Source organism: Gasterosteus aculeatus, chromosome 12, assembly GCF_964276395.1.
Source record: "Gasterosteus aculeatus chromosome 12, fGasAcu3.hap1.1, whole genome shotgun sequence".
NCBI classification, from domain to species: Eukaryota; Metazoa; Chordata; class Actinopteri; order Perciformes; family Gasterosteidae; genus Gasterosteus; species Gasterosteus aculeatus.
The window spans coordinates 12,134,246-12,160,587 of NC_135700.1; the positions used below are offsets into that span (position 1 = coordinate 12,134,246).

Genomic DNA, 26,342 nt, shown 5'->3' on the forward strand with positions numbered 1-26,342 from the left:
AAAGAGAGCAGGGGATATAGTGTGATATCATTATTATTTATTACAAGAAACTAATTTAACTCTAACTTTTTATTTTTTATTTATTCATGCATCTATGTTTCCTGCATTATCTCTTGTTTCAAACAACTGGGCATTGTTTGTATTCAGAGAAAACAGACGACAGGAGTCAGTTTTAACTAACCAAACAAAGCACTGTTTCTTTGTAAAAAAGATAAGTATCAGATAAGTATGCTGAATGTAAATGTATAGATAGGGCAGAACATATATAAATATATATATCTATATATTATTCAGGGACTATTTATCATAATACATACTTAGTTATAATGGATGACTGCATGCACCTTTTATGCTCAGCAGAGGTTGAGGCAGCTGAAGAAATTCAAACTGCCAAAGACGATGATGGTGCACTTGACACGGCCATCATCGAGTCCATCCTCTGCTCCTCCATCACCGTCTGGTACGCTGCAGCCACAGCCAAGGACAAGGGCAGGCGGGAGCGTGTCATCCGCTCTACAGAGAGGGTGAGCGGCTGCAATCCTCTGTCCCTCCAGGACTTGTTCGGTTACAGGACCCTGAAGCGAGCCCAAAAGATTGTAGCCGACCCCGCTCACCCCGGACAAAACCTGTTTGTGCCCCTTCCATCTGGCAGGAGGCTGAGGTCCATCAGGACTAAGACCTCCCGCCACACGAACAGGGGGACGTGTCTGCAACAACACCTCGAGTAGCATCAGTCTGAGCACAGCGGCTCCTCAAAAGCTGTGTGCTCTTGCTCACTGCTCTTGCTGACCAGCAGACTTTCGAACAGGCCTGCCACCAGGCTGTCAGGAAGCTGAACTCTTAATTAAACACTGATGCATAGTTTTTTAAATATGTGTTGTCTAAATGTTTTTAAAATGTTTCTTTATCTGTATTCGCTTTATATGTTGGCCTGGAGAGAAACATTTTTTCAAACCCTTCATATGTGTGGTCCATGTCGAGGAGTTGACAATGAAACTTCCAGCCACGGGGCGGCGCTAACGCGCGTGCACATCGGTTTGTCAACTGCCGTTACGCGCTTTGAAAAAGAGGAGAAGAAGAACTGTGGGATCGCAATGGCTGCTCTCTTGTCTGTAAACATATGCGTTGTGTTGACAAAAGTCGCAGTTTAGCTCGTTTCCAGTGACTGCTGTAGGTACTCCCTTGTCTGGAGAAATTACCGGTCCTTCGGCTGAACTGAAATCTTTAACTTGGGGTGAGAGTTTCTGCCTTTTAGACACATAGAAACACGAGGCATATTCCCGCAGTTTGCCGCCCGGCCTTGTCGGGACGGGACCTGATAGCTCGCAGGCTCGCTGATGCTAGCAGCTCTTTGTCAGGTAAGCACTAGTTTCACTTGATTTAGTCCGTTAATCAATCGAGGGAACGTATAATCCCATTATTTTCAAATACACTAATGCCATACAGGTGCCGGTTCGGCGCATTTTAGACTTACAGCACATTTCTTCTTGCTGAAGCGGATCAGTGTTGACTTAGTGACTTCATGTCATGTCGTAACGTTGACGTTAGATTGTGAAGCATCGTCACAGTTGAGTAGAGCTAGGCTCGTTAAGTTAGCTGGCTGGGATCGTTCTGACCTCGTTGGTAACTTTGAGTACTGCGAGGTAACAAACGGGGGAAAGTGATCGTGATGGAGTGTTTGTGAGTACGTTAACATTTTACCAGCTGTGGTGCCTTTTGATCTGAAAGTAACACGTTGATAACATAAATGTCTGTTCACGTGGAAGATAAAAAATAATCTGCGATCTGCTGCTTGGATTTATCACTGCTGGTCCCACAATATAAAGACATCACTTTGGCTCTAGGATCTTTTGGTTAATTTTATTATGGCCATTATTATTTTCTTATTGTGCACAAAAAGTCAAACCATCAGTTAAAATCAAAGAATTTTGTCTGACCGATGCTGTCATCTGTCAACAGTTTAGTAGCCTGATACATTAACACCTTTTGTACACATCATTATTTCGCCACAGATAATGGATGACGATGTGTCCATGCATAGGCTAGAAGGGACAGATCCAGCGGATCAAATTGGTGGACTGATAGTAAAGAAGAAGAGTGCTGCTGAGGAGCCCCACGTTTTTCGAGCGCCTACGCCTCGCACCTCGCTGCTGGGTTTGGATCTGCTCGCAGCCCAGAAGAGGAAGGAGCGGGAGAGTAAGGAGCAGGCGGAGGCCGATGACAGCAGTAGAAAGAAGTCAAAGGTTTCCTCCTACAAGGACTGGGAGGAAGGTAAAAGTGACTCTGGGTCTGATGAAGAAGAAGACGATGATACGGCTACGGACGCTAAGAAGGAGAGGTAAGTGTTGCTTTACACAATCATGATATTCAATGAAGTATTCATTCTATCCTTCATGTCTGTTCAGGTTATCGTTATTTGTAATGCATCCGATATTGAAATCCTTGGATCTTTATAATCCTGGACCGCACTGTCTGCCAAGTTTTTAGTCAAATTTGTTGGGAGGATTTTATGGAATCCGTTCAAGTAAAAAGATTAGCTCACTAAAACAAGTGCAAGGATTAAACTGGGACTGTCACTGTTGATCATTGCAAAAAGTCACTGAACGTGGTACGTTGACAAATTTATTTTGATGTTCATGCATCCCTTAAATGTATTTTTGTTCACATCCTAATTGTTGGTTATTTTGCTAACTATATAATAACTAATATGAAGCGTTTTACTAAAATTATTCAAGCAGGAAGTACCGCGTGACTGGCTCCGAGACACCCTCGAGTCCTGGAGGGGTCAGCGAAGAGTTCCGACACCGACACCAGCAGAGGGAGAAAGACCGCCGTGAGCACGGACTCTACACCTCGTCCAAAGAGGACAACACCAGAGAAAAAGACAGGGAGAAGAGCAGAGACAAGGGCAGAGACCGAAGGAGCGAAAGAGGTGATCCTAAAGACCACTCATGTTACATGGAGCATGCTTCTGTATTATGTTATGGTAAATTCAACACATTTAGTTTGGTGACTAATGCTAGAAAAGTAATTGGAGAGTAAAAAAAAACTAAATCGATTGATCATTCCATAATGAAAGCAAACGTTATACCAGAGTTGTCGAGATCAACCCTTTCTGTTCCTGTCTTGTCAGATGAGCGAGACGGCAGTCGTGGCAGCAGCAGCAGCAGCCGGTCGGAGCGCGGTGAGCGCTCACCGAGGGACGGCTTCTCCGATCGCATCAGCAGGGGGACTAAGAGAGAAGAACCCTCGACGCCACAGCAACGCCCCCGAGGTATCTTGTTTTAAACCTCCTATGTAATTTTTTTGTCACTCGGCTCAATTGCTTGTCTAAACTTATTTTGTTTACTATGTAGATTCTTTCACGCCCTCGCGCTCCAACTGGGAGGAGGACGACAGCGGTTATTCCAGTTCACGGCATTCCCAGTGGGAATCTCCGTCCCCTGCCCTGTCCCACAAAGAGCTAGATCGCTCAGAACGAAGCCATCGCTCCGGCCGAGAGAGCGAGAGGAGAGACCGGTAAGCAACTGTAAACTAGCTTATCTTACATCTTTTTTTCTCTTGACTCAAAGCCTTACATGGAAAAACAGGCTTTAAGTAGATAGAAACGTTATTTTGCTTTGTGCATTCTGATGGATTTTTGCCAAAAGGTTTCTAAATAAAAACTAAGATTAAGGAAGAAGAACACATGCTGAGATAAGGTTGTCCTCATAAAATCTAAGACCAAATGTTTGAACTTGGTTTGGGGTAAAATTCTAACAGAAACTTTATGTGAGCTTCAGGTTATTTGCATTTCAAAACATTACATTTAGCTGAGGCTTTTATCCAAAGCGACTTCCAATAAGTTCATTCAACCATAGGGATACAAAGTCAGAGCAAGAAACAAGAAAGTGTGATTTCATAAAATAAGCCTAGTTACTTTTTGCTATAGATAAGTGCCATTATAAGTACAATTTAAGTACTACAATTTGTTATATTTGTAATATTCACATGTGATATCAGCACATTATTTTTTTAAATTTACCTTACCATGACACTTCTATGTACTGTCCCATAGACCTGTAACAGACTTTTTATAAAACCTCAGTTACTTCCACACTTCTTATTTGATGCTGCTGAGAAGCCAATGCCACTTTGATGTTACAAGGCGTCTGTCTGCTGTGTGCTTAGGTCCGTCCGAGGCCGTTACCCTGACGACACACCACTGCCGACCCCATCATACAAGTACAACGAGTGGGCCAATGACAGAAAGCATTTGGGTTCTACACCGCGTTTATCACAAGGAAAAGGTACTATTCTACAATCGGGCCTTTTAGTGCTCCCATGCTGCATTTAAATGTATGTCCTTTAACATTTCTTTATGTTTCTCTTCTTCAGGTAGAAAAGAAGATGGCGGGGGAGGACTTGCGTTTGATAACGAGGATGAGAAAGACCAGTGGGAGGAGGACCAGAAAGTGAGTGGCACATTTCTTTTTATTCTATTCCTCATGGAAGCGGCAACTGTTTTCTGAGTCTGCTTTTTGACACCTTTTGAATGTCTCACGGCTTTGCAGCAAGCTGACAGAGATTGGTACATGATGGATGAAGGCTATGATGAGTTCCACAACCCTTTCACGACCACCTCTGAAGAATATGTGAAGAAGAGGGAGCAGATCCTCCAGAAGCAGACGCAAAAAAGAATATCTGCCCATAAGCGGCAGATCAATGAGGTACAAACGCAGATCAGCTCTGAACTGTGTCTCAAGCAGAGACATCTACTCTATATGTGTGGACAATACATGTTGGTAACAGGCCATGTTTCTTGTCTCAGGATAATGAGCGGTGGGAGACCAACCGGATGCTGACCAGTGGTGTGGTGCAGAGGTTGGAGGTGGATGAAGACTTTGAGGAGGACAATGCTGCAAAAGTTCATTTGCAGATTCACAACCTGGTTCCTCCCTTTCTGGATGGAAGAATAGTCTTTACTAAGCAGGTAACAAGGTCTAACCAATTAACAATCAAAGGCCTCTACAGTGCTCAACATCGACCGCACTGGCTCGGGTCAAGTAGATTATCACGTCTAGGACGTCAGTCCAGCAACTATTTGGCACGTCGCTTATTCAAGACTGAATTACATACAATCTGTATGGGGCAATTTAAAAGACGTTGAACCTCGCCTCTGGTCACTGAGTTCGCGGGTGAACTTGACAAATAGTTCTTAAAAACAAGCCTAACTTTATAAATGTAGAAATACACTATTCAGGCTTGCATTTGATCTGAAAGTTAGTATGTGTGTATTTCTTTTCCTGCTGCAGCCGGAGCCTGTCATCCCTGTGAAAGATGCCACCTCTGACATGGCCATCATTGCTCGTAAAGGCAGCCAGCTTGTCCGTAAACATCGTGAGCAGAAAGAACGCAAAAAGGTTTGCTGGATTAATGGCTAAGACTAATATTATTGCTGATGACTTACACTGAAATTGATTGTCTTTTTGTTAAAACCAGTGTGGACTTTAAAGGAATATGCCATTGCTATATTCGTCTCCATGTAGAAAAGCACAAAGCAGATATGATCTTCATACCCTATGTGAATAAATGTCAATGGGGTTTGCTGCTGTGCACCTGTCCAGTTGATAATGCCATCGCTGTCTAACTCCATCACTTCACTAAATAATTTATTCATAATCACATTACCTGGTCAGTTGATGACATTTTATCAGCAAACCTCCATCAGTGAGGAGAAACAAGAAGTAGACAAATGCAACACAATGCTCCTTTATCTCATCCAGGTAGAACATGCACAAATACGCTATGTAAGTGAAGTTACTGTCTTCATATTCAAATGATATAATTGCTATAATGAATTGTCTTCAGGCACAGCACAAGCACTGGGAATTGGCAGGCACCAAGTTAGGAGACATCATGGGCATCAAAAAGACTGAAGAGGAAGATTCTTCTGGGGGCAAACCGGTGGGAGAGGACGGCAAAGTAGACTACAGGTGACTGTGCTGTCCTTTCAAAAATCTAAATGACATTTCACATTTTCTTTTTGATATTTCACCAGCGTAACCAATTGAACTGTAATGCCTCACCTGCCATATTAATATTTTGCTGATCTCTCTCTCTCTGCCGTACAGAGCAGAGCAGAAATTTGCAGACCATATGAAAGAAAAGAGTGAGGCCAGTAGTGACTTTGCAAAGAAGAAAACCCTCCTGGAACAGAGACAGTACCTGCCTATATTTGCTGTCAGACAGCAACTTCTCAACATTATAAGGTATTTTTATAATACATTCTCAAATATAGTTTTGTCCTGAAAGTATCTGTGATGAGTTATTCTGACTGTTTCAATGTGTTTACCTGCAGAGACAACAGCATTGTGATTGTTGTGGGGGAAACGGGCAGTGGGAAGACCACACAGCTCACTCAGTACCTGCATGAGGACGGCTACACCAGCTACGGCATGGTGGGTTGTACTCAACCCCGGAGAGTGGCTGCAATGAGCGTGGCCAAGAGAGTCAGCGAGGAGATCGGCACTAACCTCGGAGAGGAGGTGAGACGGCTGCTCAAGCAAACAATAAGTACCTTTGGCAGATTGTGTGCAGTTTTTTTTTTCTCTGATGGTGGAACCCTTGTGAACATCTAATATGGAAGACGTTTCATAAGTACTTTTATCTATTCCATCGAGAGATCTTTTTTTTCAAATGAGAAATGAGAAGTAATTGTTTGCTAATGCTGTATTTGCTGTAACATATGAAAGTATAAATCATAGACCGGGGATCCAGTCAATCTAGAACATTGGCCCCTTGAGCAATAAATATTATAGCTTACATTCATCTTTCTCTCTAATTTCCTTCCTAAATCTTGTTTCAATATAAAATAATATGTGGAATATGTGGAATTGTAGAAACACAAGAGCTACTTGGTCCTTGTATTCCTTGTCATCGAGGGGCCAGATGCGCTTTAGCACAAACGCAATAGAAAGTCAGTGCCGTGTAACGATGCCATCTAGTGGTCAAAATGGAAATATCATGACGCTTGAACTGCAACAAAAAAGGGTTCTCCACTCGTGTATAACATTTTCTGTACCTTAAATTTGTGCCTGCAGGTGGGCTATGCGATCCGTTTTGAGGACTGCACATCCGAGAAAACCCTGATAAAGTACATGACGGACGGTATCCTGCTCAGGGAGTCGTTGAGGGAGTCTGACCTGGACCACTACAGTGCCGTTATCATGGATGAGGCTCATGAACGCTCCCTGAATACTGACGTGCTGTTCGGCCTGCTGCGTGAGGTCAGTACAGCCGCCCAACAACTGTAACAATGGATTTCTCTTGTTTTTAAGATAAACACAGCTGCATCTGCTGTGTGTCTACGTGATGAATGACCTTGTGATGTTTTTGTTTCCTTTACTCATTCCAATGGAAACGTTCCACTCAACTGTCCTCTGCTTCCCGTCAGGTGGTAGCTCGGCGTACTGATCTGAAACTCATAGTTACCTCTGCAACTATGGACTCGGATAAGTTTGCTGCATTTTTTGGCAACGTACCGATTTTCCACATCCCAGGAAGAACATTTCCTGTCGACATCTTGTTCAGCAAGGTATGTGTCGTATTCTGTTTTATTGTCATTCAGAGACACTTTCACTTTGTCCTAAATATATCAAATCACTATCATCACATCCTGATGGCATTCCATGTCATTAAGACATACGTTCTAAAAGCATAAAATGGCTTGGTAAGAAAAGTCGATATTTATTACATCGTTACATTTTATAACAACCTGTTCATTTACAGTAACTCCATTTTAGCATAAAATAGAAATATAACTTTCGTGTCAAAATTCCAGTCATCATTATTTTAAGTTGCTGTAAGGTCTCTTTAGTGGTTATTGGACTGATTTGTTGTGGTTTGTGCTGTGTAGACTCCTCAGGAGGACTACGTGGAGGCAGCAGTGAAGCAGGCCCTGCAGATCCACCTCAGTGGGTTGATCGGAGATATCCTCATCTTCATGCCTGGGCAGGAGGATATTGAGGTGAAGAACATTGCTGCTTTCATCAAGCAAGAAGTTGCGTTATGTATAGATGTATTGTAAAAGCAAAGTGTTTTTTTTAACGCGTATGTATGTAGATCTGTTTCCATGGTGAGAAGCCACTGTGCACATGTTCTGTGTATTTGGGTAAATGGGTCTTGGTCCTGCCAGAAGTCTCAAAGTTCTGTGTCCGGGGTGAGCGGGGTCGGCTCCAATCCTTTCATTTAAGGAGGTTATGATCTTTGTTCTTGCAGGTGACGTCGGATCAGATCGTGGAGCGGCTGGAGGACTTGGATAACGCTCCTGCTCTTGCCGTGCTGCCCATCTACTCCCAGCTGCCTTCGGATCTCCAGGCCAAGATCTTCCAGAAGGTCCGTATCGATACGCTTTACATCTGTGAGTGATGGTTCTAAACACAAGTGAGAAAAACAAAGCTGATTGCCTTTTCGTTCATCCTCTGCTAGGCCCCAGATGGTGTGAGGAAATGCATTGTCGCCACAAACATCGCTGAGACCTCCCTGACTGTGGATGGAATCATGTTTGTCGTGGACGCGGGATACTGCAAACTTAAGGTGGAGATGTGAAGAAGTGGAGATCTTCTTTTATTTATTTATTTTGTTTTCAAGCTGCCGTTCTAGAAGAGTCAAGTTCAAACCAATTGGACATCCTCGTTATATTCATACCCGTGTCTTTCTGCCAATAGGTTTTCAACCCTCGCATTGGAATGGATGCTCTACAGGTTTATCCCATCAGCCAGGCTAATGCCAACCAGCGTTCTGGCCGAGCAGGACGTACAGGGCCTGGACAATGTTACAGGTAAGCGCCATTGTCTTCTGTTCACAAGCGCATGCAGACAGCCACAATAACCGTCATTCTGTATCCCACGAAGGGATGGGAATCTCTTGGCACCTCACTATTCGATTCGATTCCGATTCAGAGGTCGACGATTCGATCCTAAACCGATTATCGATTCTAAACTGATAAAACGATTATCGATGCATCTCGATTTTCTAAATTTTCTCAAATCTGAGTTTGCTACTCAGAGGTTGCTAATCACTTCCTACTTTATTTGATAATTGAAGAAAATCAACAGATGAATTACCTTCTCTAAAGAGAAAAAAAAATCTTTGTCACAAATATGATTTTCTATCAACAATGCAAGAACCAATGCAGCTTGCATTTCAACACAATATGGAAGTAGCCTATGTAAAAAAAAAAAATTAAACAGATTCATTTTTCTTTTAAATGAAGAAAACGCTCCTCTTAGTCTCAGACCGGTCCGTATTTGTAAAATACCGGAAAAAAGTCAATCTGTGAATATCCTGCTCGAAATAATGAGGTAAGATATGCGCAGGCTCCTTCATAGTTCGGTAAAGTTATTAGATATTCAGATTCAGACTGACGGACCGGTCTGCGAGCTGGACGCATTGCTCTTAATGGGCCGGTAATGATGGTAAAGGATGGTTGTAGCTGGTTGTCATCTACGGTCCACTACGATTACCGAAGGGGCGCGTTTGTTTTTTGACAACGTTTTATCTCATAATTTCGACTTTCTATCCCCTTACATAAGTGCGGAAATAGGCTTCTATAGTTGTGTGAATGCATCACTCCAGCCAATCCAAAGATGCGGTTTGTAACCAATCAGGTGTAGATACCATGGTGACTGGCTCCGCCCCCTTACTGTCTGAAAGAACAACAGCGTGCGCGTAGAAAACACCTTCGAGCGCGAGCAGAGACTAACCTTGCGAGCGAGGAAATCACGCTCCGCGAGCGAGGAAATATCTCGCGCGAGACTGACTTTAGCTCGCGCGAGACACTTTTTTTTTTTTTTTTAAATTCCGATTATTAACTTTTCTGAATCGAGAACAAATCGTTCTAGAGAGGATCGAAAGAAATCGAAAAAATGTTCTCCCACCCCTAATCCCACGTATGTTAAAAGTACCAATTCTCAGAATGATGCTCTTGAACGTAACTTTTAGGTACCAATAGTAGATCTCCTAATTCTACAAAAGGAGGACGAATTTATTTTGTCTTTTTTTTCTACAATCCCTTGAGCGCAAAACATAATTTCACAGCCATTTTTGATCCCATTCATAAATAAACAACCTGAGTTATTTTTTTTCTTTGCCTTTCACGGTGTTTCCCGTTTCCCTCGGAGTGTAGCAACCTTTTTAGCATAACTGTTGGTGTGTTCTTCCTTCAGTTGTTTGATATCAGCGGCGTCCTCGGATGATTCGCTCAGGGCTCTCGATGTGTGACCTTGCTTTCAAGATAGTCAGAGGCAGGACGAGGGCCAACTCTAATCTCCAAAGGATTTCATGCAGTTTAACTCTGTTTCTGGCGCGGAAATCTTCCACAAAAGACCTCGGCAGAGGTTTCAGTTGACCTCTTCCCCCTTTGCCATGTTCACTTAAGTAAAGATTGAGTGACAGACACACGCACAGGGTAAAACATTATGCATTGCTAATGAGGAAGCGTGCTTTTGGGATATCTTTGGATAACTCCTGCCCACCTGCTTTTACACACCAGCAAATCTATGATGAATTTGTTTTGGAGGAGCTTTACGCTTAGTGCAGTTAAGGTGTGTGTGTTGGTTCTGCTTGCGTGGAGAATTCCTCACTCAAAGACCGTTTTTGGCCGTGACTGCAGGCACTCGCTCACAAGCTCAAAACCTCCACATACATTTAAACCATCCCGTAATTACGAGGGCCTTTCTCGGCTGTAATTGTTGCTCGAGCTTTAAGTAAGGTCTCTTTACTTTAACTCGACCAGCTAGATGGTCCCCTTTTAATAGATTTGAGCTTTCTGCAGCTGACAAATATCTAGTGCTTCCTGCTTATTTGCAATAACACATACAGCAACATATTCATCCCCGATCACTTCATCCTCTGTCCCAAAACAATCAATTTCCCATTCATAGGTCTGTCTCTGTCCTCCTCCTCCCCATCCAGGCTCTACACCCAGAGCGCCTATAAGAATGAGATGCTGACTACCACCATACCGGAGATCCAGAGGACCAACCTGGCCAACGTGGTCCTGCTCTTGAAGTCTTTAGGTGTTCAGGATTTGCTTCTATTCCACTTCATGGATCCCCCACCCGAAGACAACATGCTGAACTCCATGTACCAGCTGTGGATTTTGGGAGCTCTGGACAACACAGGTGTGTTTGTGGAAAGTTGCATTGACCATATAATGTTGATAATATTATTATTTTTTGGAAATAATTATGTTTAATCAGTTTCCGTCGGACGGACAGACGTTAGCAGACCAGTCTTGTATCCACGGGGGGCGAGGAACATGAATCCGGTTGAGCTGAAGATGAGACCGGCAGAGAAGGCTGTGTGTTTCGGGGGTTGTGTTGAGCCCCATGCTGGCAGGAACTTATGCTGCAGTGATTATGCAGACGCAGCGAACGGGCCTCGAGGAGGTAGTTGTGAAGTTTAGCCGGTGGAGTAATTGCCTGGTAACTGATCCTGTGTTTGATTTGACTGGTTGGGTCTCATTTCGGTCCCGTCCTTAGCCGGATTCCAGGGGATTTAGGGATTTGGGGATGAGGAGGGACTTTTGATGATTTCCTGTATGGTGTGTTAACAGCAGATTATCTCTGATTAAGGCTTACCTGCCCCAAACTGGCTGCTCTGCGTCTCTGCTTCTCCTCCTTGTAAGCTTCTTAGACTCTTGTCGTCTAATCATTTAAATCGGAGCTGGAAAAGTTTTTGATCTCGGTCTTCTCCTCCTCCCCGCCCCCCTCAACTGTCAGCAGTTCATCCTCTCACGGTGATGGACAAATAAGTGTCACGTTATGTTCGCTTCTCCCTCATGCCGGCAGGCTTTTGATGGAAAAGGAGCTTATCACTCGTCTTGTTCCTTTTTTAATTCTTCACATTGCACTTTCCTAATCTCCTCGACTAACCTTGTAGGTGTGTTCTGTTTCCTCCTCTCAGGTGCATTGACACCGACGGGGCGTCTGATGGTGGAGTTTCCCCTCGACCCCGCCCTTTCCAAAATGCTGATTGTGTCCTGCGACATGAGCTGCAGTGCGGACATCCTCATCATCGTCTCCATGCTCTCTGTGCCGGCCATCTTCTACAGACCCAAGGTACAGCTCAATAGATACATACAATGTCAAATCCAGACACATGCTGTTCGGTACAGAGGTCACTTTCTGGTCTCCTTTATGTTGTAAGCCACCTCAAGGGATCAAATATCTGTACTCTCCATTGTAGAAGTTCATTCTTCAAACTGTCTGTTCAAAAGCAGCAGCGCGATGCGTCACTGAAGATTAAATCAAGTATCTTTTTGAGCAAACGTTCCGACAAACATCCAAATTAATGAAGCAGAAAATAAACAATCCAAGAGCTGAGTATGATGACGCGTTTATTCAGTTCCAAACAATGTTAAAAGAGGAAGGCTGAAACAAGTCGTTTCCATAACTGTCCCTTTAGACAAATTTCTCTTTTATGAAAATGAGAAGAACATAAAACTTTTTCTAAAATAAAGTTCTTTATTCACAAGTCACATTGTTATTTATTTTTAAATTCAGCCATTGTTTAAAATTCACTCAGTTTGATTTAAGAACTGATAATAAATATTGTGGGGGTATTATTTCAATTGAATTTATTTAATCTGACAATCAGTTACACACTTATAGGCAAAATATATGACACCTAATGATATTAAGACAACACTATTCTAGCCAATGGTACCTTTTTTTTGGTAAAAATACTGTTAGGCTGCGTGGCCAAAATATAGTGGAACAGTAAATATATATATATATATATATATATATTTTTTTTTTTTAATGCACAAAGAATAATCCCAGCGATATCTGCAAATCTTGATTCTGCGTGTGTCTGCAGGGCCGTGAGGAGGAGAGTGACCAGGTGAGGGAGAAGTTCTCCGTCCCAGAGAGCGACCACCTCACCTACCTCAACGTCTACATGCAGTGGAAGAACAACAATTACTCCAGCATCTGGTGCAACGACCACTTCATCCACACGAAGGCCATGCGCAAGGTCAGCCCCTGCTGCCTCACCTGTTACCTCTTACCAAGGCCCTCTGGCCCGGGATGGAAGTCTGTCACCCGGTTTTTAATTGGATTCCAGTTCAAATTGTACGTTCTTGCGTTTTAATTTGGTGTTTGAGTATCAATGCCATATGATTTAGATCCTTAGAGGCATTTTCACCATCCTGCTGAATCCTACATTTCAACATAGCAATTATTCTAATAGAAATTTCCCCTAAAACGGTTGATTGCCGGCCAACAGATTGTTTGTGTTTTCTACGTGGCTCTGCTTTGAATGCATATTGTTCTTGTCCAGGTGCGTGAGGTGCGCTCCCAGTTAAAGGACATCATGGTGCAGCAGAGGATGAACTTAATTTCCTGCGGGTCCGACTGGGACATCATCAGAAAGTGCATCTGTGCTGCATACTTCCACCAGGCTGCCAAGCTCAAGGTATTTCCTGCACTATCCTCTAGTTTGTGTTACACCTTGCGGCAACTGGTTGCGGCAGATTTATAGCGGCAAGTGGTGAAATATCCCTTCTGCCGCCACATTAATACACAGCTGACATCAAAGGAATTTGAAATCATGACTGTTTAATCAAAGTAGTCCGTCCAACGGACGTTGCACATTGAAAGAGAGTTGCATATACTGCAAATGTATGTTCTTGCTGTCTAAACCAAATGGAAAAGCAAGTTGGCTAAAATATCCAGTTTTTAATTTGTCATTAATGCCCGCGTTTGCGCCCAGGGAATCGGTGAATATGTGAACGTGAGGACGGGCATGCCGTGTCACCTCCACCCTACCAGCTCCCTGTTTGGTATGGGCTACACCCCCGACTACATCATCTACCACGAGCTCGTCATGACCACCAAGGTAAAAGTCCAGCAAGCATTAAAACAGCATATGATAGATAGTGATGGCTCCTGTGTAACCGCTGCTTCCTTGTTTGTAGGAGTACATGCAATGTGTGACTTCAGTGGATGGAGAGTGGCTAGCAGAACTTGGACCAATGTTTTACAGCATCAAACATGCAGGAAAAAGCCGACAGGTAAGGAAAGCGCATAAGTTCCTCGCCAGCACCTACTGCAGCCGGCTGCTGCAGGTTCAGTTTATAGGGGGTATTTCTTTTCTTTCTGTATCTCTGCCTCATCTGTTTGCTTTGCTTTTCCAGGAGAACCGCCGGCGGGCCAAGGAGGAGCTCACCAACATGGAGGAGGAGATGTCCATGGCTGAGGAGCAGCTGCGATCACGTCGAGACGAGCAGGAGAAGAAGACCAACACCGCCATCGTTAAGTAAGTCGGCGACCATCTCTCCTCCTTTGGCCTCCTCGTCACACACGGGTCCTCGTCTAACAATGGTTCCTCGAGGCTCCCCTTTTCCATACACGGTGGAGATAAACCGTACAAAAAACCCATTGATTTACCTTCCTCACCGCAAATTCATATCTTTGCCGCTCCTCCTCTCCCACTCGCTCTACTCCACCTCTCTCACTCTTCATGATGAGCTTTTATCACCTCTGGTCCCTGCAGACGAGACAAAAAGAAATAATATTGACTCCTGGCTGACCCCCATTACTGCAGCAATTTAAATTGTGCCATAGCCGAGCAGAAAAGGGAGGGGAGCGCTCACTTTCAAATTAGAACCCAAAAATTAATTTCACACCCATCCGTAGGCTTTACAGAGAGAAATAAGGTTATAAAGACGCATTTAAAAATAACTTTTACTGTTAATTAATCAGCTGGTTTATCTGTCTGAGTTTGTGACCACCTCTAACAGATCTGTTGAATATAATCACACTGCAAGTATAGGATTAAAGATTAGATTTAGGCCGAGGAGGCTGGATGTGTGATGATGAATGTCTCAGCTGCCTTTTGTCCTCCGGCCGGCCTCGCAAGTGTCTCCGATGAGTTCAGTGTGACCGAGATGAAATATTCTTTCGGGTACGCCATCATGTGTATCACCTGACTCCCTGCTCACCAGTATAGACCAGTGGTGTGAATTAGTCAATGACCCAGTTGGTTGTTTGGTGTTTTAGACGGAAAGTATGGCAAGAGATAGAAGTGCTTGTTTGATTCCTTATGAAGCGCTTAAAGGACCAAACAACACGGTTCAGCTTCCCAAGTACTTTCCTGCTCACCTAAGGACGGCTACTAAACTCAGTACCGCGTTGGTACCGTCTGAAGTGGATGAGTAGGCAACGGTTGAACCATCGTTGGTTCAAGCTTCTCAGTTTTTTTTTCTACTTTTCTGTCGTACATTACTGTACTTTTTTGTTTTCCCCTGTTCAAAAATGACTTTTATAATGCGTGAGAACCCGTTAAAGGCTGCATGGGAGTCATATGGAGACCATTTGGCACCGTCAATTCACACCCGGTACAAGGTCTTGTCTTTGGCGCCGACTCTGCTGATTCTGATTGTTACTACAAGCGTCGTACAACGTTATGGGAAGAAGAGAATCGGAAACGCAAGTTTCTTGTTGACCAGAAATGAATGAATACTAGTGGATACCTAGATTTGTAGGACCACAACTGCCAACGGAAACACAGCAGCACGCGTGGCTGAATTGTTTAATATAATGTACCCTGAATTTGTAAGGAATGCTGCAAAAAAAAAAAAAAAGTCCATTTAAGCCTGCCAAAGTTTAAATTCCGTAAACACGGCACATGTGTGCATTGTCCACCTTCCTGTCTGTGCAGTGTATAGTCTGCTTCTGTGTGCGTTGCCGATAGGAAACTACTGGCAGCTTGTGTATTGAAAGAACTGCCATTTATTACAAGACAGTGAGTTTGGGACACAGTGACAGAAGGCGGTTATGGCCCGATGGTTGTAATTGCTGCAGGTGTGTGTGTGTGTGTGTGTGTGTGTCACAGAAGGGGAGGAAGCACGTCAGAGAGAAAGGGAGATTGGAGAAGTGTGGGCCGTGTCGGGATGTTGCACTGCTGTAATTAAAGATGATAGATTGTGCTGTCAGACGTGTCAGGCGCTCTACATCCCAACGCTCCTCACTGAGACACCAGCCTGCTGCAGGCCGTCCTCTCCCTTTCATGCTCGCACGCGGGCCGGTCCCGCCTCCCCTCCGGCCTCCTTCCACCGCAACTGTTTGCCTGATGTAAGGGACGTTCAGGCCGGACTGAACAGAGCAATAAAAACGCTGATGCTTAACACAGACTTTTCTCTTGATTTCAGGGCTCCGAAAATCTGCACACCAGGGAGAAAAGAAGAGGCCCCCATGACGCCCAGACGCACGCCCGCCCGCTTTGGACTGTAGCGACAACCTCCCAAAAAAGCCCATCAACCCCCCCCCCTCCCACCGCCCACCCTCCTCCTCGGTTCCCCCAGAGTAATTGTCACCCTGAATCGGACCACGGCAGCACAAGCAAACAGTGTAATTACAACCGCCATTTGTCCCTCCCAGCATGGCCAGAATCAAGTGCAGTTCATGTACCGACCACTAGAGTGAGAACTTGTATAAGGCACAAGACGAGCCGAACCGTCGGAAAAGGCCTCCCTTCACATCTGTCAGCAGGTAGCTGTTTCCGTGATGCATAGTAAGGGATAAAGGATTGATTTTTTGTTTTGTATATTTAGTATTTATATGTGGTCATTACTGAAGTGTTTTTAAAGACGTCTCTATAAAGTAATGTTTTTACCTGAGCTAGAAACATTTAACTTTTCTACGTTCTGTTCTGCATTTCTTCAATCCCGGTTAGATCACCAGGGAGGAACTGGTAAATTGTGATCTAATCTGTGTAGTCTTTGTGTCCATGCATTTATTAGTTATTGTGCTGTGGCTTGAACCGCAGATGTGCTGCCATGAAGTGCTCCGCTGCAGACTGAAGCACTATTCAAACTGTCCTTGAGTGTCTTCGGACTCTAGAGATGTATTGTAATGACCCCCCCCCCCCCCCCCAATACACACTCAACACACTCATGTAGGCAATTGACCTTTTTTTTATTTTTTACATTCTGTTAAATTTGTTCCGCCAGTGTTATGTACCACTGCTCAGCTTCCTACAAAACATTATCATGCTGGATTAAACATATCAACTGTTTATTTTCATGGTCCGTGTGTTAAAAATAGCAAACCGTTTCCTTTGAGCTTTTTGGGAGACGGTGAATCTGTTTACGCCGCTCTCTCCTCAGCTGATCAGAGTATCGTGCAGCTTCAGATGTGCTGGTCCTTCTTTGACAAAACATTTTAGTGAAGGCCGTGTTTGGATAGTGGGAGTGGAAATGTTTTGTCTTTTTTATACAATTGATCTAGGACAGCAGAAGGACTGCTAATGGATTTTTTTTTTTTCCAACATCTTTTGTAAATGAGAAGTTTTTTTTTGTTGTTTTTTTAATCCGAGATGATTTCATTTGGTATCGTTGCTAGTGTCCCATTATGTGTCTGCACTGCAAGTGCTTAGCATAATTATGTCAATTACATGCCCATTTCTTTAATGTTTTTGCATTCAAATTATTGGGCTATTATTTCTCTAATAGGTTTTCATTGGTCTCCTTATGAAATAAAACAGAACGATTAATTTAAAAGTTCTCAGCCGTGCACAGACACCATGTCTACATTTCAACCCTCCCACAGCAAGAGGCTTATCGTGCGCTGAAAATGAAACTTTACTTCAGGGTTTCAACGAATGATTATTTCATTTTGTGTCCTGCGTTGTTATTTCTATAACATTTAAAAGACCACTGAAATGTGGGCTGTCTTTTAACTTTTTTTTAATGATTCACCTTGTGCCAATCGTTGAATAGTCCACGGTAACGTCCTCAACCGACTTGTCATGTTAGACAACAAGCCCCATCCCCAAATCAAATTAAAATACTTATCAAAATGGTGGCAGATGAAATGCATCTACCTCAGCTCAATATTTGTAAATTGTCATTTACTAAAATATCTTTTTTTCTTTTCTTCTCGACTAAAACAATTGATAGAAAAGTTGAATATTACTTTATTTTTATTAAATCAACAAACCGTGCACATTATAGTATTATATACTTGTTTGGGAAACCGACTTGTTCATCGGATTCACTTATTCTCACAACTAGCTCGAGGTCAGCGAGGTCATGGGCCTTTTGTAGCCTAAAAATGTAAATATACAAATCAAACGACTCAAACGCCGCCTGCGAGCTGCACAACTGGAACGGACGTAATGAAAAAACCCCAGAATGGGTGTTTTTCGTTGTCTGCTCCCATTTGCGAGCTGAGGCGAGAGAAGCTGATCAGAGAGAAACAAAAAGCCCGGGTCTGTCCCTCCCCCCCTCCCTCCGACACTCGCACCCACAGATGTCACATATCTACATGAGTGATCCCTGGGCTTTGAAACCCCTCAGCTGTGAAGACGTTGATGTGCTTTAGATGAAGAGCCGGGCTACATGTGGGCGGATCTTCTGTTTGGCTTTATTGAAGCTTCATGTAAATCTCCAGGTCAGAAGACTGCTGAACAAAAGCTTGCATGGTGTTCCAGTGCCTTCATCACGGTTAGCTTGACATTTCTTGATGTCTCTTGGCTGATACCGCTCCTACGAGCTGGCATTTTGGAGGGGGGGAAAAAAAACAAAAAAAGATTATAGTCTTACTGTAGCGTGCAACAACTCAAAAGTTTTTTTCCCTGCTTTTTTTGTTGGTCAATAATCGTCTGTCTCACTGTAACCCTCATGCTAATATTCACGATGATGAGCGGCCCCTCACTCCCTCAATCCTCCCAAGTCCTCTTGATTGAGTGTGGCAGGCGGAGGAGGGAAGGGACATAATGGACTCCGCCAACTTTAATGAGACAAATCTCAGCTATAGGCTGACATTTTGAAATAGTCCTTTGCGAATGACAGTGTCAGCAGTCACCTTTACTAAAGCTTCCCAGGGATTGTCCCTGTAATGATGGAGAGAAATGAAATGGCCTCCAAAGCGGCGGAGATGGGAGTCACGGGATTAGGGTTGTAAGCCCCGCCTCTTAAATTAGCTCTTCAACCACACCCCGAATAAAGTACAGCTCTCCCGCCACGACGGACCATCGCCGCCCAGAGATTTGATGGAGGGATTAGAGCAAATGTTCTTTGTTGACCACTGCGAGATTCGTTGAGATGAGCGGTCCCTCGCTTTAACTGCCCCCAGCGTGGCCTCCCTCTGATTCTCCCCCTCGTTGGGACGTCTGGTGGGAGACGGGGACGAGCTCTGCTGTCATTACAAACTCAATAAGAGCCGGAGTGAGATGGACGAGAAAAACAAAGGCATCAACTGCTCTTTTAATTAACTCTTGTCCCATAATGGTGCTCGGACGGAGGCGCTGAGCAAAGAATGAGACGTTTTGTGGCCTCACCCCGCCCGTAATGAACATCCTTCTGGGACCCAATTACATCCAAGGCTGCATCAGGAGCACAGCAGGGCCGGTGGAAACTTCAGCTCAGTCCCCCCCCCCCCGTACTACCCTGCGCTCCTCGTTACCCCGCTGGAGATGGCCTTCACTTGATTGAATTCTGAATGTTACACTCCCACACTCGCCGTCTTCTGTGGTCCCTCCCCTTCACCGCCTCAGAGCCCACATGTGGGTTATGATGGAAGCAGCGTACGTGCTTGTTGTTGGCTGTACTTCACGTAATAACAGCGCGTGCTGATAGCGTGGCTTTGTATACAATGTGTGATTGTCTTCCTGCAACATTTTAAAACTAAAATAAACAAAGAGGATAAATGTTAAAATAAAAAAGTCAGTATAGTAGATTATGCTGAATCAATCAACATGTGTATTTTTTAATCAAAAGCAAACGCAACAATTAACATTTTTACGTTTTTATTATAATCCTATCTGCTGTGGAAATGTTTTTGTGTCACGTGCCACCATTTTATTTTAAATTACATGTAATGCCAATAATAAGTCACAACCAACACTATTGGCTCAGTCTTAATAGGAGCTATCAAACATGTCTGCATAAAATATCACGCTAATCCATCCAACATTAATTTACTCCAAAGCAAGCAGTCACACCATTAGAGTGGCTAAAAATCCTCCTGAATGTCAACTCTACAGGCATGTCTGGCATTTTTTAAACAAATGATTCTCTTTAATTGGTCACCATTCTTTGAGTATTCACGGGTCACTGGAGCCCGGGAGGATTATGAGGCTGAATGTCTTTTAGATGGTGACTGCCTCTAAATGCAACGCTTGGGGGACGCCCGACGCATTAATAACAATTATTGGTTCTCTTTAGTTTCCTCAGACACCTTAAGTGTGGCTTATTGACTGCTATACTGGAAAGAATGTCGCCTATTGATCCGGCCGGGGCAGAAAACGGCGGCGTCTTCTTCTTCCTGTGAGGCTTGAATCAATCCTTACGCGCCGTGATCCCGTGGATGGGGGGGACACTTTTTGTGTCGAGCAGATGTTATGTCCTCAATGACGCCTTCTGAAAAGTCAAACCAAACAACGGCAGAACCAAATACACGGGATCACAGGACGCTCCAAGAACAAGCGAAACTGCTCTAACATTTATCACTTTCAATATTTCTTGTTTAAAGCGCTAATATTCTTCTCAAAATTACAAACTGGTTTTCGTGAACTTTGCTTTCAGTCTGTATTAACTCAAATGGAATTCCACCAAACGGAACCGACGCGTTTTTTCCTTCTGTCAGTAAATCCTAGAAATTTGTTGAAGCACGCAATAATGCTTTAACTGGTCCATTGTCTTATCCCTAACCAACCCTTTGTGTATACTGTACCAGTATGCTTGGTCTTCCTCCCTACGGACTGCACGGTTACTAACAGCTCATCCACTATTGCTTAGGGGTCCTATTTTGTTCTAGAAGAAAGACTTTATACTGTCAAACTTAGACATCCCATGTGATTGAAGGCCGATGGGCATGGAACTCTCAGAGCTGCCCTCAAAGCAGCAACAATGCCTGCGTTCACACAGACAACTTGTGGTGGGTGGAGTGGAAGAACAAAGGGAGGCTTGTTAGGGTTTAGATGCCTTTATTATTTTTTGTATTTGGCTGCAGTTTCTTGTCCATCTGCCCGTACTCATTAAGATTTGGCTGCAGTGGCTTGTGGGGTCTGTGGCTCTAGGAACAGTTGCTCTGTGACTCAAAACACATTCAAAAGCACTCATCTTTTCCTTTGTTGTGAAATCATCATACAGAAGCTTAGTCACTAGAAATCGATCAAAATTCATTTGAACTCTCCTGTATTCCACTTGCATGTGCTAAAAACTGGTGAAATCAAAGCTCTGATGTGATTACTGAAAGATAAAGAGGTACGGAATTGAATTATTCCTGAAAGCGTTTTACATAGATATGGTAGAGTTAAATATGATGCAGAAACATTTTTGATTACAAGTAGTTCAAGTTTTATAGTACAATTCACATATGGCCAAAAAAGCTCATAACAAAAAAATATCTGTTAAATAAAGACCCCTGCTAAACAAAAGAAAAAAACCTGTACAAATAGTGAAGTAAGAATACAGACCTGAAAACGTGTTGGGTTGTAATAAATCATCCTTTCTAGGTGCTTATCATTAATAAAGCAAATATATCTGTTCCTGGGAATTGAAAGGTGGGTTCTGCTTTATCAAAGTAGCATCCAAATCTGATCATCTGATCATCAGTCGTTTAATAAAAGATGCTGTCGCTGCATAATGCGAAAAGTAGGATTCAGTGTTTTTGGAGCTTAGGGACTAAAAGATGCGTTTTTCTTTGCTCAGTCCTGCAACTTTATGGAAGTGCAATACTCTCTAGTGTCCTCGTAAATCAAACAAGTCTAGTTCTCAAAGTTCTCCAATCAACCAGAAACATTTCCTATTCATCGCAGTATTTCAATACCCAGTGTGATGACGCCTCACACGTACGTTGTTGGTGCCATCAGCCAATCACATGGACTTCTTGTGCCGTCTGAACCGGGGCACGGAGCAGGTTAGCTGCTGTAGCTGAGGGGTGAAAACGTCGACTGTCAGCTGGCCAAATAAAAATGGCCAAAACCATCGCATGACAATGCTGCCCCAAATCCCCCATATGCATGTAATAGTTATGCCCTTTGCTGTGTGAAAACATTTTTTACAATATTGATGGCTTTTTATTTGTAAAAGGTCTCAAGCCAGATGTAAATTCCAACGGAATGCACATTTTTTTCTGTTTATTCTGTCCGAGCTTCCGGTGTCCCAATCCCTCTTAAGCTTCTTGTTGACTGCGTCTGCCAGCTTTGTGTACACAATTGGCTTTTCAGCAATTCCAACAGCATCGGTAATGTCTGCCCTTTTGTGCTGCTCAATTCCACCGGAATAAACAGACTCGCAAAAAAAGTGTTTTCTAACACAGATAATTAGCCAAAAGAAACAATCCAGAGTATGAATAATAATGTGCCTCTGCAACATAATAACTTTTAAGCAATGGAAAAGGAGCTATATGAACGCCAAGGGAAATGAGCTTATCAAATAAAGCTTGAAAATGTGCAGTGAATGAAATGAGTCAATCATTTTAATGTGAGATGGGAGCCTTGAGGAGAATAAATAAGCAATCGTCACATCATGCAGGGAAAACAAATGAGCATGGTACACAATTAGGCCGGGTCACATTCTGCCGGAGCTATGAGCTCGGGATGGTCTAATGAGCTGTGTGAGCGTGTGTGTGTGTGTGTGTGTGTCTGTTTGTGAATGTGTATGGGAAAGAGGAAATAAGACATGAAAAGCTGATCCCCCAAGCCCTCAAAGTGTTGATGTTCAGACTAAGCCAGACAACCAAGTGGCAAGTTAGGCGAGAAAAAGACAGAATTAAGAGGGGATTGGTGGAGAGGAGGTGGACAGTCGACCTGGCGTCTGGAGCAAGACGTGCAGACAGACGGGGCAATGGGCAGGTACATCAGCCAAACAGACAAAAAGCAGAAAAGTGCCTCAGACGGGCCGACGGGCCCAGAGCTTTCAAAGACGACTCATAGTTATTAACTATTCAATCACATAAAGGAGAGCTGAAGGCGTGAAAGGTTGCGGACTGAAGCACTTTTGCTTCAGTGCATTAAGAGCCTGGTCCAGCACTCTTACCGCGTGAAAGAGAAATAGATTGCCTCCCTGGAAGATGACTGCTCAAATGGGTTGGCTTTTTCCCCTTAATAACAGCAATCTGCTGTGAAAATCTAATCCAGAGTACCATTTACTCTGAATCTAGATAACTTCTGCTCAGAAAAGCATACAAAATGAATATTTCATTCCCTTCAGCACAACAGGAAGACCAATTTGCTAATGAACACCATGCTGTTCAAAGATGCACATGTTAAAATGACAGTGCAGTTTGTTTTAAAAGTGGCCCAACACAGTCCTGCACGGGAGCGTGAAATGTATTCGGTCGTATAGTCATGGGTGTGCATGACCCGTTCATAAAAAGGCAAATGTTCAAGAGAAACACTCACAATGTTGATAACCTGAGTGACATATGAAAACAAACCAAGCATGAACACTGTCCCTCAATTGAAGTAATAGCTCCATGTTTGGCATTTAAGTCAGATATGGATGCATCCTTTAAGCACCCCCCCTCGCTCGCCCGCTCTCCTTCTCGCTTGCCTAATTCCCCCTCCTCAGTGGTGGATAAGAGGGATCAGAAATCCATCCATATGCAAGGCCAACTATCTGCAGGGGGGATGTCAGGTCTCAGCCCGGCCAGCTCTCTCAAAGTACTGGTAATGACACTTAATGAAAGCTAGGGAGCTGAGCTCTGAGAGGGAAAGCCTGCGCTTGTGGTCCCCCGGCCCCCAATCGGCATCATGACCGGGCCTTCAGACGCCATAAATAAACAAACCTGCTGCTTGAGAATAGACGTGCTATTTCCATAGCTTCTCTCATGCCATTCCATCCTCTTATTTATCTATTTATTATTATTCCCTGGACATCTGTTTTGCTTTCAGCCCACTTCTGTACTTCTGGCTCCCTGCAGGCGTTCCAGCAGCCCAAAACATTAGCTGCATGTTGCTCCGGCAAGTCACCCGGCTGCCCTTAATGGGCTGAGTCTGCATCGGCTCACAACTGGTCTCTTTGAATACAAACACATACAAAGCGCTGTCGGAACACCATAGATCCAGCAAATACTGAGAAATGTCACATATCTCCTCTTATTTGCAACCACACTGCTTATTCCACTTTCCCTAATGGACCACCAAACCTCTTAAGGCCCTTGTTAAGCCGTCATCTTTTCGGTTGGACTAGTTTGGCATACAAAGGAGCACTTGTGCCTCCAGTGCTGCAGGTGATGTGGCTACGCTAAGAATAGAAGAGCGAGGAGGGCCCTCTGGTTGCAGTGATGCCTGGGTTGAGAAGGGTGGTGGGGTTCAAAGTAAACAGAAGGAATGAGGGGATAAAAAGGCTCTTCCCAGCACAAGCCCCTAATCAGTACAGTACACACATAGCAGATTGGGTTCACATCTTTTTCCACTGGCCCTCGCGCTCGCTCCGTCCTTCCACCACCAACCCCTATCCGTTCAATCAGCCCCATTTCTCTGCTTTCAATCTGAGAGGATATTGGAGAGAAATATGTGGCAGGTAACACAAATCTGGCTTACTTTAAGGCAAGGTGCTATTGGCTGAGACAAATCACGCGACTTTGCTGTGGGACACGATTCCACTAACAAATAACCTTTGCTCAAACTGCACGAAACTAAATATACTGAACAAAAACTTTCCGTGGTGATGCTTGAGTGACATGTTAAGTGTCTTGTGTCCAGCTTGGACATTGTCCGCCTGGTCAGAGGAGAGATGCCCCTTGGGTCAGTTGGATGAAAGGTTAAGCTAGAGCGGAGGGACCCCTACGGTACCATCTCCTGATCACCACCTCCCTGTGCCGGCCTCAACAGCTCCCAGCTAATCGCACAAATGTGTTAACAAGATTTTGCCATCAGTCGGGGCTGGGCCGCACAGGTGGGGATGATGGATAGCAGTGGAGGTCATCCTGGGTGCAGGAGGAGAGGAGGGCTAAACGTGGCTGTCGGTAAAGGAGAAATTCTGCTTTGTGAGATAGAGACACAATGTGTGCTGGTGCTGTATTAACAGCAGCAACCAGAGGCCGGACCCCACGGGGTGGGGGGGGGGGGGGGGGGGGGGGTGCGGCAGACTTCAAACAACCATGTGCAGGCTGTTCAGGGCTCTCAGGATGCCGATTTCACAGCCAGAAAACACAAGACTATTAGTCACACAAACACACTGAGGCCTATGCTAATCCCCGAACAAGCTAAATCAACACGACAGCCGATAAAATCCTGGGAGTTCTGCAGCAGCTTTGCTTTTCAGTGATACTGTCTGTGATGTGCTGGTGAGTGTTTGTATTGACCCGTGTTTCAGACGAGCCACTCAAGAAACACTTCTGCTCCGTCTGAACGCTCACTGCTTTGTCACTGACACTGTCTCTGGAGTCGGCCACAGCAATGGCAGAGGACATGAAGGCACAGAGCTCGTACAGATTTGCTGCTTCTTTTGGAGGAGAAGTAGTCCTTGCCAGGACCACGATAGTTTAGTTTAGTTAGATAGTGACACAGAAGAACGATCAATGACAAAGTCGCTAAACCTTCCGGCTCAGATCACAGACTTCCATGTTGCACTAAATAACTTAAAGGTTAAAGGATGCATCCATTTTTGTTCATGGTAGGAATCGGCTGGAGATTTTTGTTTTTGGAACAAATGGACCTATTTCACAAAGAATTGTGCACTTGGCCTTAGAGGCCTGACAAGGAAAGCAACAGTCGCAGCAACTTTTGTATAAAAGGTCAAATTAATCTGCAAAATCTGCATCTAGCATCAACTTTAAAGAAAAATATGGAGAGTGGAGGATTAAAAGTATTGCTTTAATTTGACCAACTCTGGTTTGAAGCTTCCGATCGGTTGCAACACTGACCACCCAGCATGACATATGATTGTGGTTGACAGTGATAGTGATGACCTCGAGTTAATAAAGCAAGCGGATGACCTCTACAAAAGCACCTGTAGATGCATTGTATCAGTAAATGGAAAAGCTGTAAAGGTGTCATACTCTGTATTAACCAAATGTAAAAATTGGACAGCGCACAACAATAGTTTCTAGATTTGCTCAGTGACTTCATTGTGTACAAACCTGAACCTCCTCCTCTTCAATCCTACAGTCATCAAGCTCAGCTTTAAGTCTCCTGACCTCAATTTGCCGAGTCTCCCTCCTCCAGATGGATTCCTGTGTGCCTGTACACACACACACACACACACACACACACACACACACAAAGACATGTTCACAAACAAAACTTGCAATGTAATTCAGAGTAAAGCTCCCAAATATAACTCCTCTGTCCACTTAGTTTTTTGGCAGAGATGTTTGATATTTGTCCTTTGCTCTTTGTTT

General features: G+C 43.9%; 2 protein-coding genes across 15 annotated transcripts in view; one reads left to right on the top strand and one right to left on the bottom strand.

Moving 5' to 3' along the window:
* Positions 1–922: 922 nt before the first annotated feature.
* dhx38 (DEAH (Asp-Glu-Ala-His) box polypeptide 38) lies at positions 923–17,064 on the top strand. Of its 4 annotated transcripts, none has more exons than XM_040196154.2 (27): positions 923–1,358; positions 2,013–2,338; positions 2,736–2,932; positions 3,134–3,274; positions 3,357–3,519; positions 4,171–4,289; positions 4,378–4,454; positions 4,554–4,709; positions 4,811–4,972; positions 5,295–5,402; positions 5,851–5,975; positions 6,114–6,251; positions 6,341–6,527; positions 7,083–7,268; positions 7,436–7,576; positions 7,898–8,008; positions 8,260–8,376; positions 8,470–8,577; positions 8,709–8,821; positions 10,957–11,165; positions 11,950–12,104; positions 12,865–13,020; positions 13,327–13,461; positions 13,759–13,884; positions 13,964–14,059; positions 14,183–14,304; positions 16,199–17,064. In XM_040196154.2, exons 1-27 carry the CDS (start codon positions 1,338–1,340, stop codon positions 16,278–16,280), a joined length of 3,777 nt encoding a protein of 1,258 aa, XP_040052088.2. In that variant the 5' UTR covers positions 923–1,337; the 3' UTR covers positions 16,281–17,064. The 4 variants fall into 4 exon arrangements, with proteins under 4 accessions (XP_040052088.2, XP_040052105.2, XP_077940925.1 ...); XM_040196171.2 differs by having other exon boundaries at positions 1,007–1,234; XM_078084799.1 differs by having other exon boundaries at positions 1,007–1,234; positions 2,739–2,932.
* LOC120831055 (uncharacterized) overlaps positions 13,585–26,342 on the bottom strand; it is a 50,502-nt gene continuing 37,744 nt past the window's right edge. For 8 of the 11 annotated variants that reach the window (XM_078084811.1, XM_078084810.1, XM_078084809.1 and 5 more), the window contains 2 exons: positions 26,082–26,182; positions 21,326–21,925 (listed from right to left, as the gene is read on the bottom strand). The gene's annotated coding sequence lies outside the window, so the exon portion shown is untranslated. Of the gene's footprint in view, positions 14,536–19,780; positions 20,411–21,325; positions 21,926–26,081; positions 26,183–26,342 lie in introns of those variants that run through there. The other 3 variants (XM_078084807.1, XM_078084805.1, XM_078084803.1) reach the window with 2 other exon arrangements.

Excerpts from the sequence above, each read along its gene's own strand:
- dhx38 (XM_040196154.2), top strand. The coding sequence starts at position 1,338 with ATGCTAGCAGCTCTTTGTCAG. Across the intron at positions 4,973-5,294 it reads GAATAGTCTTTACTAAGCAG|CCGGAGCCTGTCATCCCTGT; the intron begins GTAACAAGGTCT and ends TTCCTGCTGCAG. Across the intron at positions 6,528-7,082 it reads GCACTAACCTCGGAGAGGAG|GTGGGCTATGCGATCCGTTT; the intron begins GTGAGACGGCTG and ends TTGTGCCTGCAG.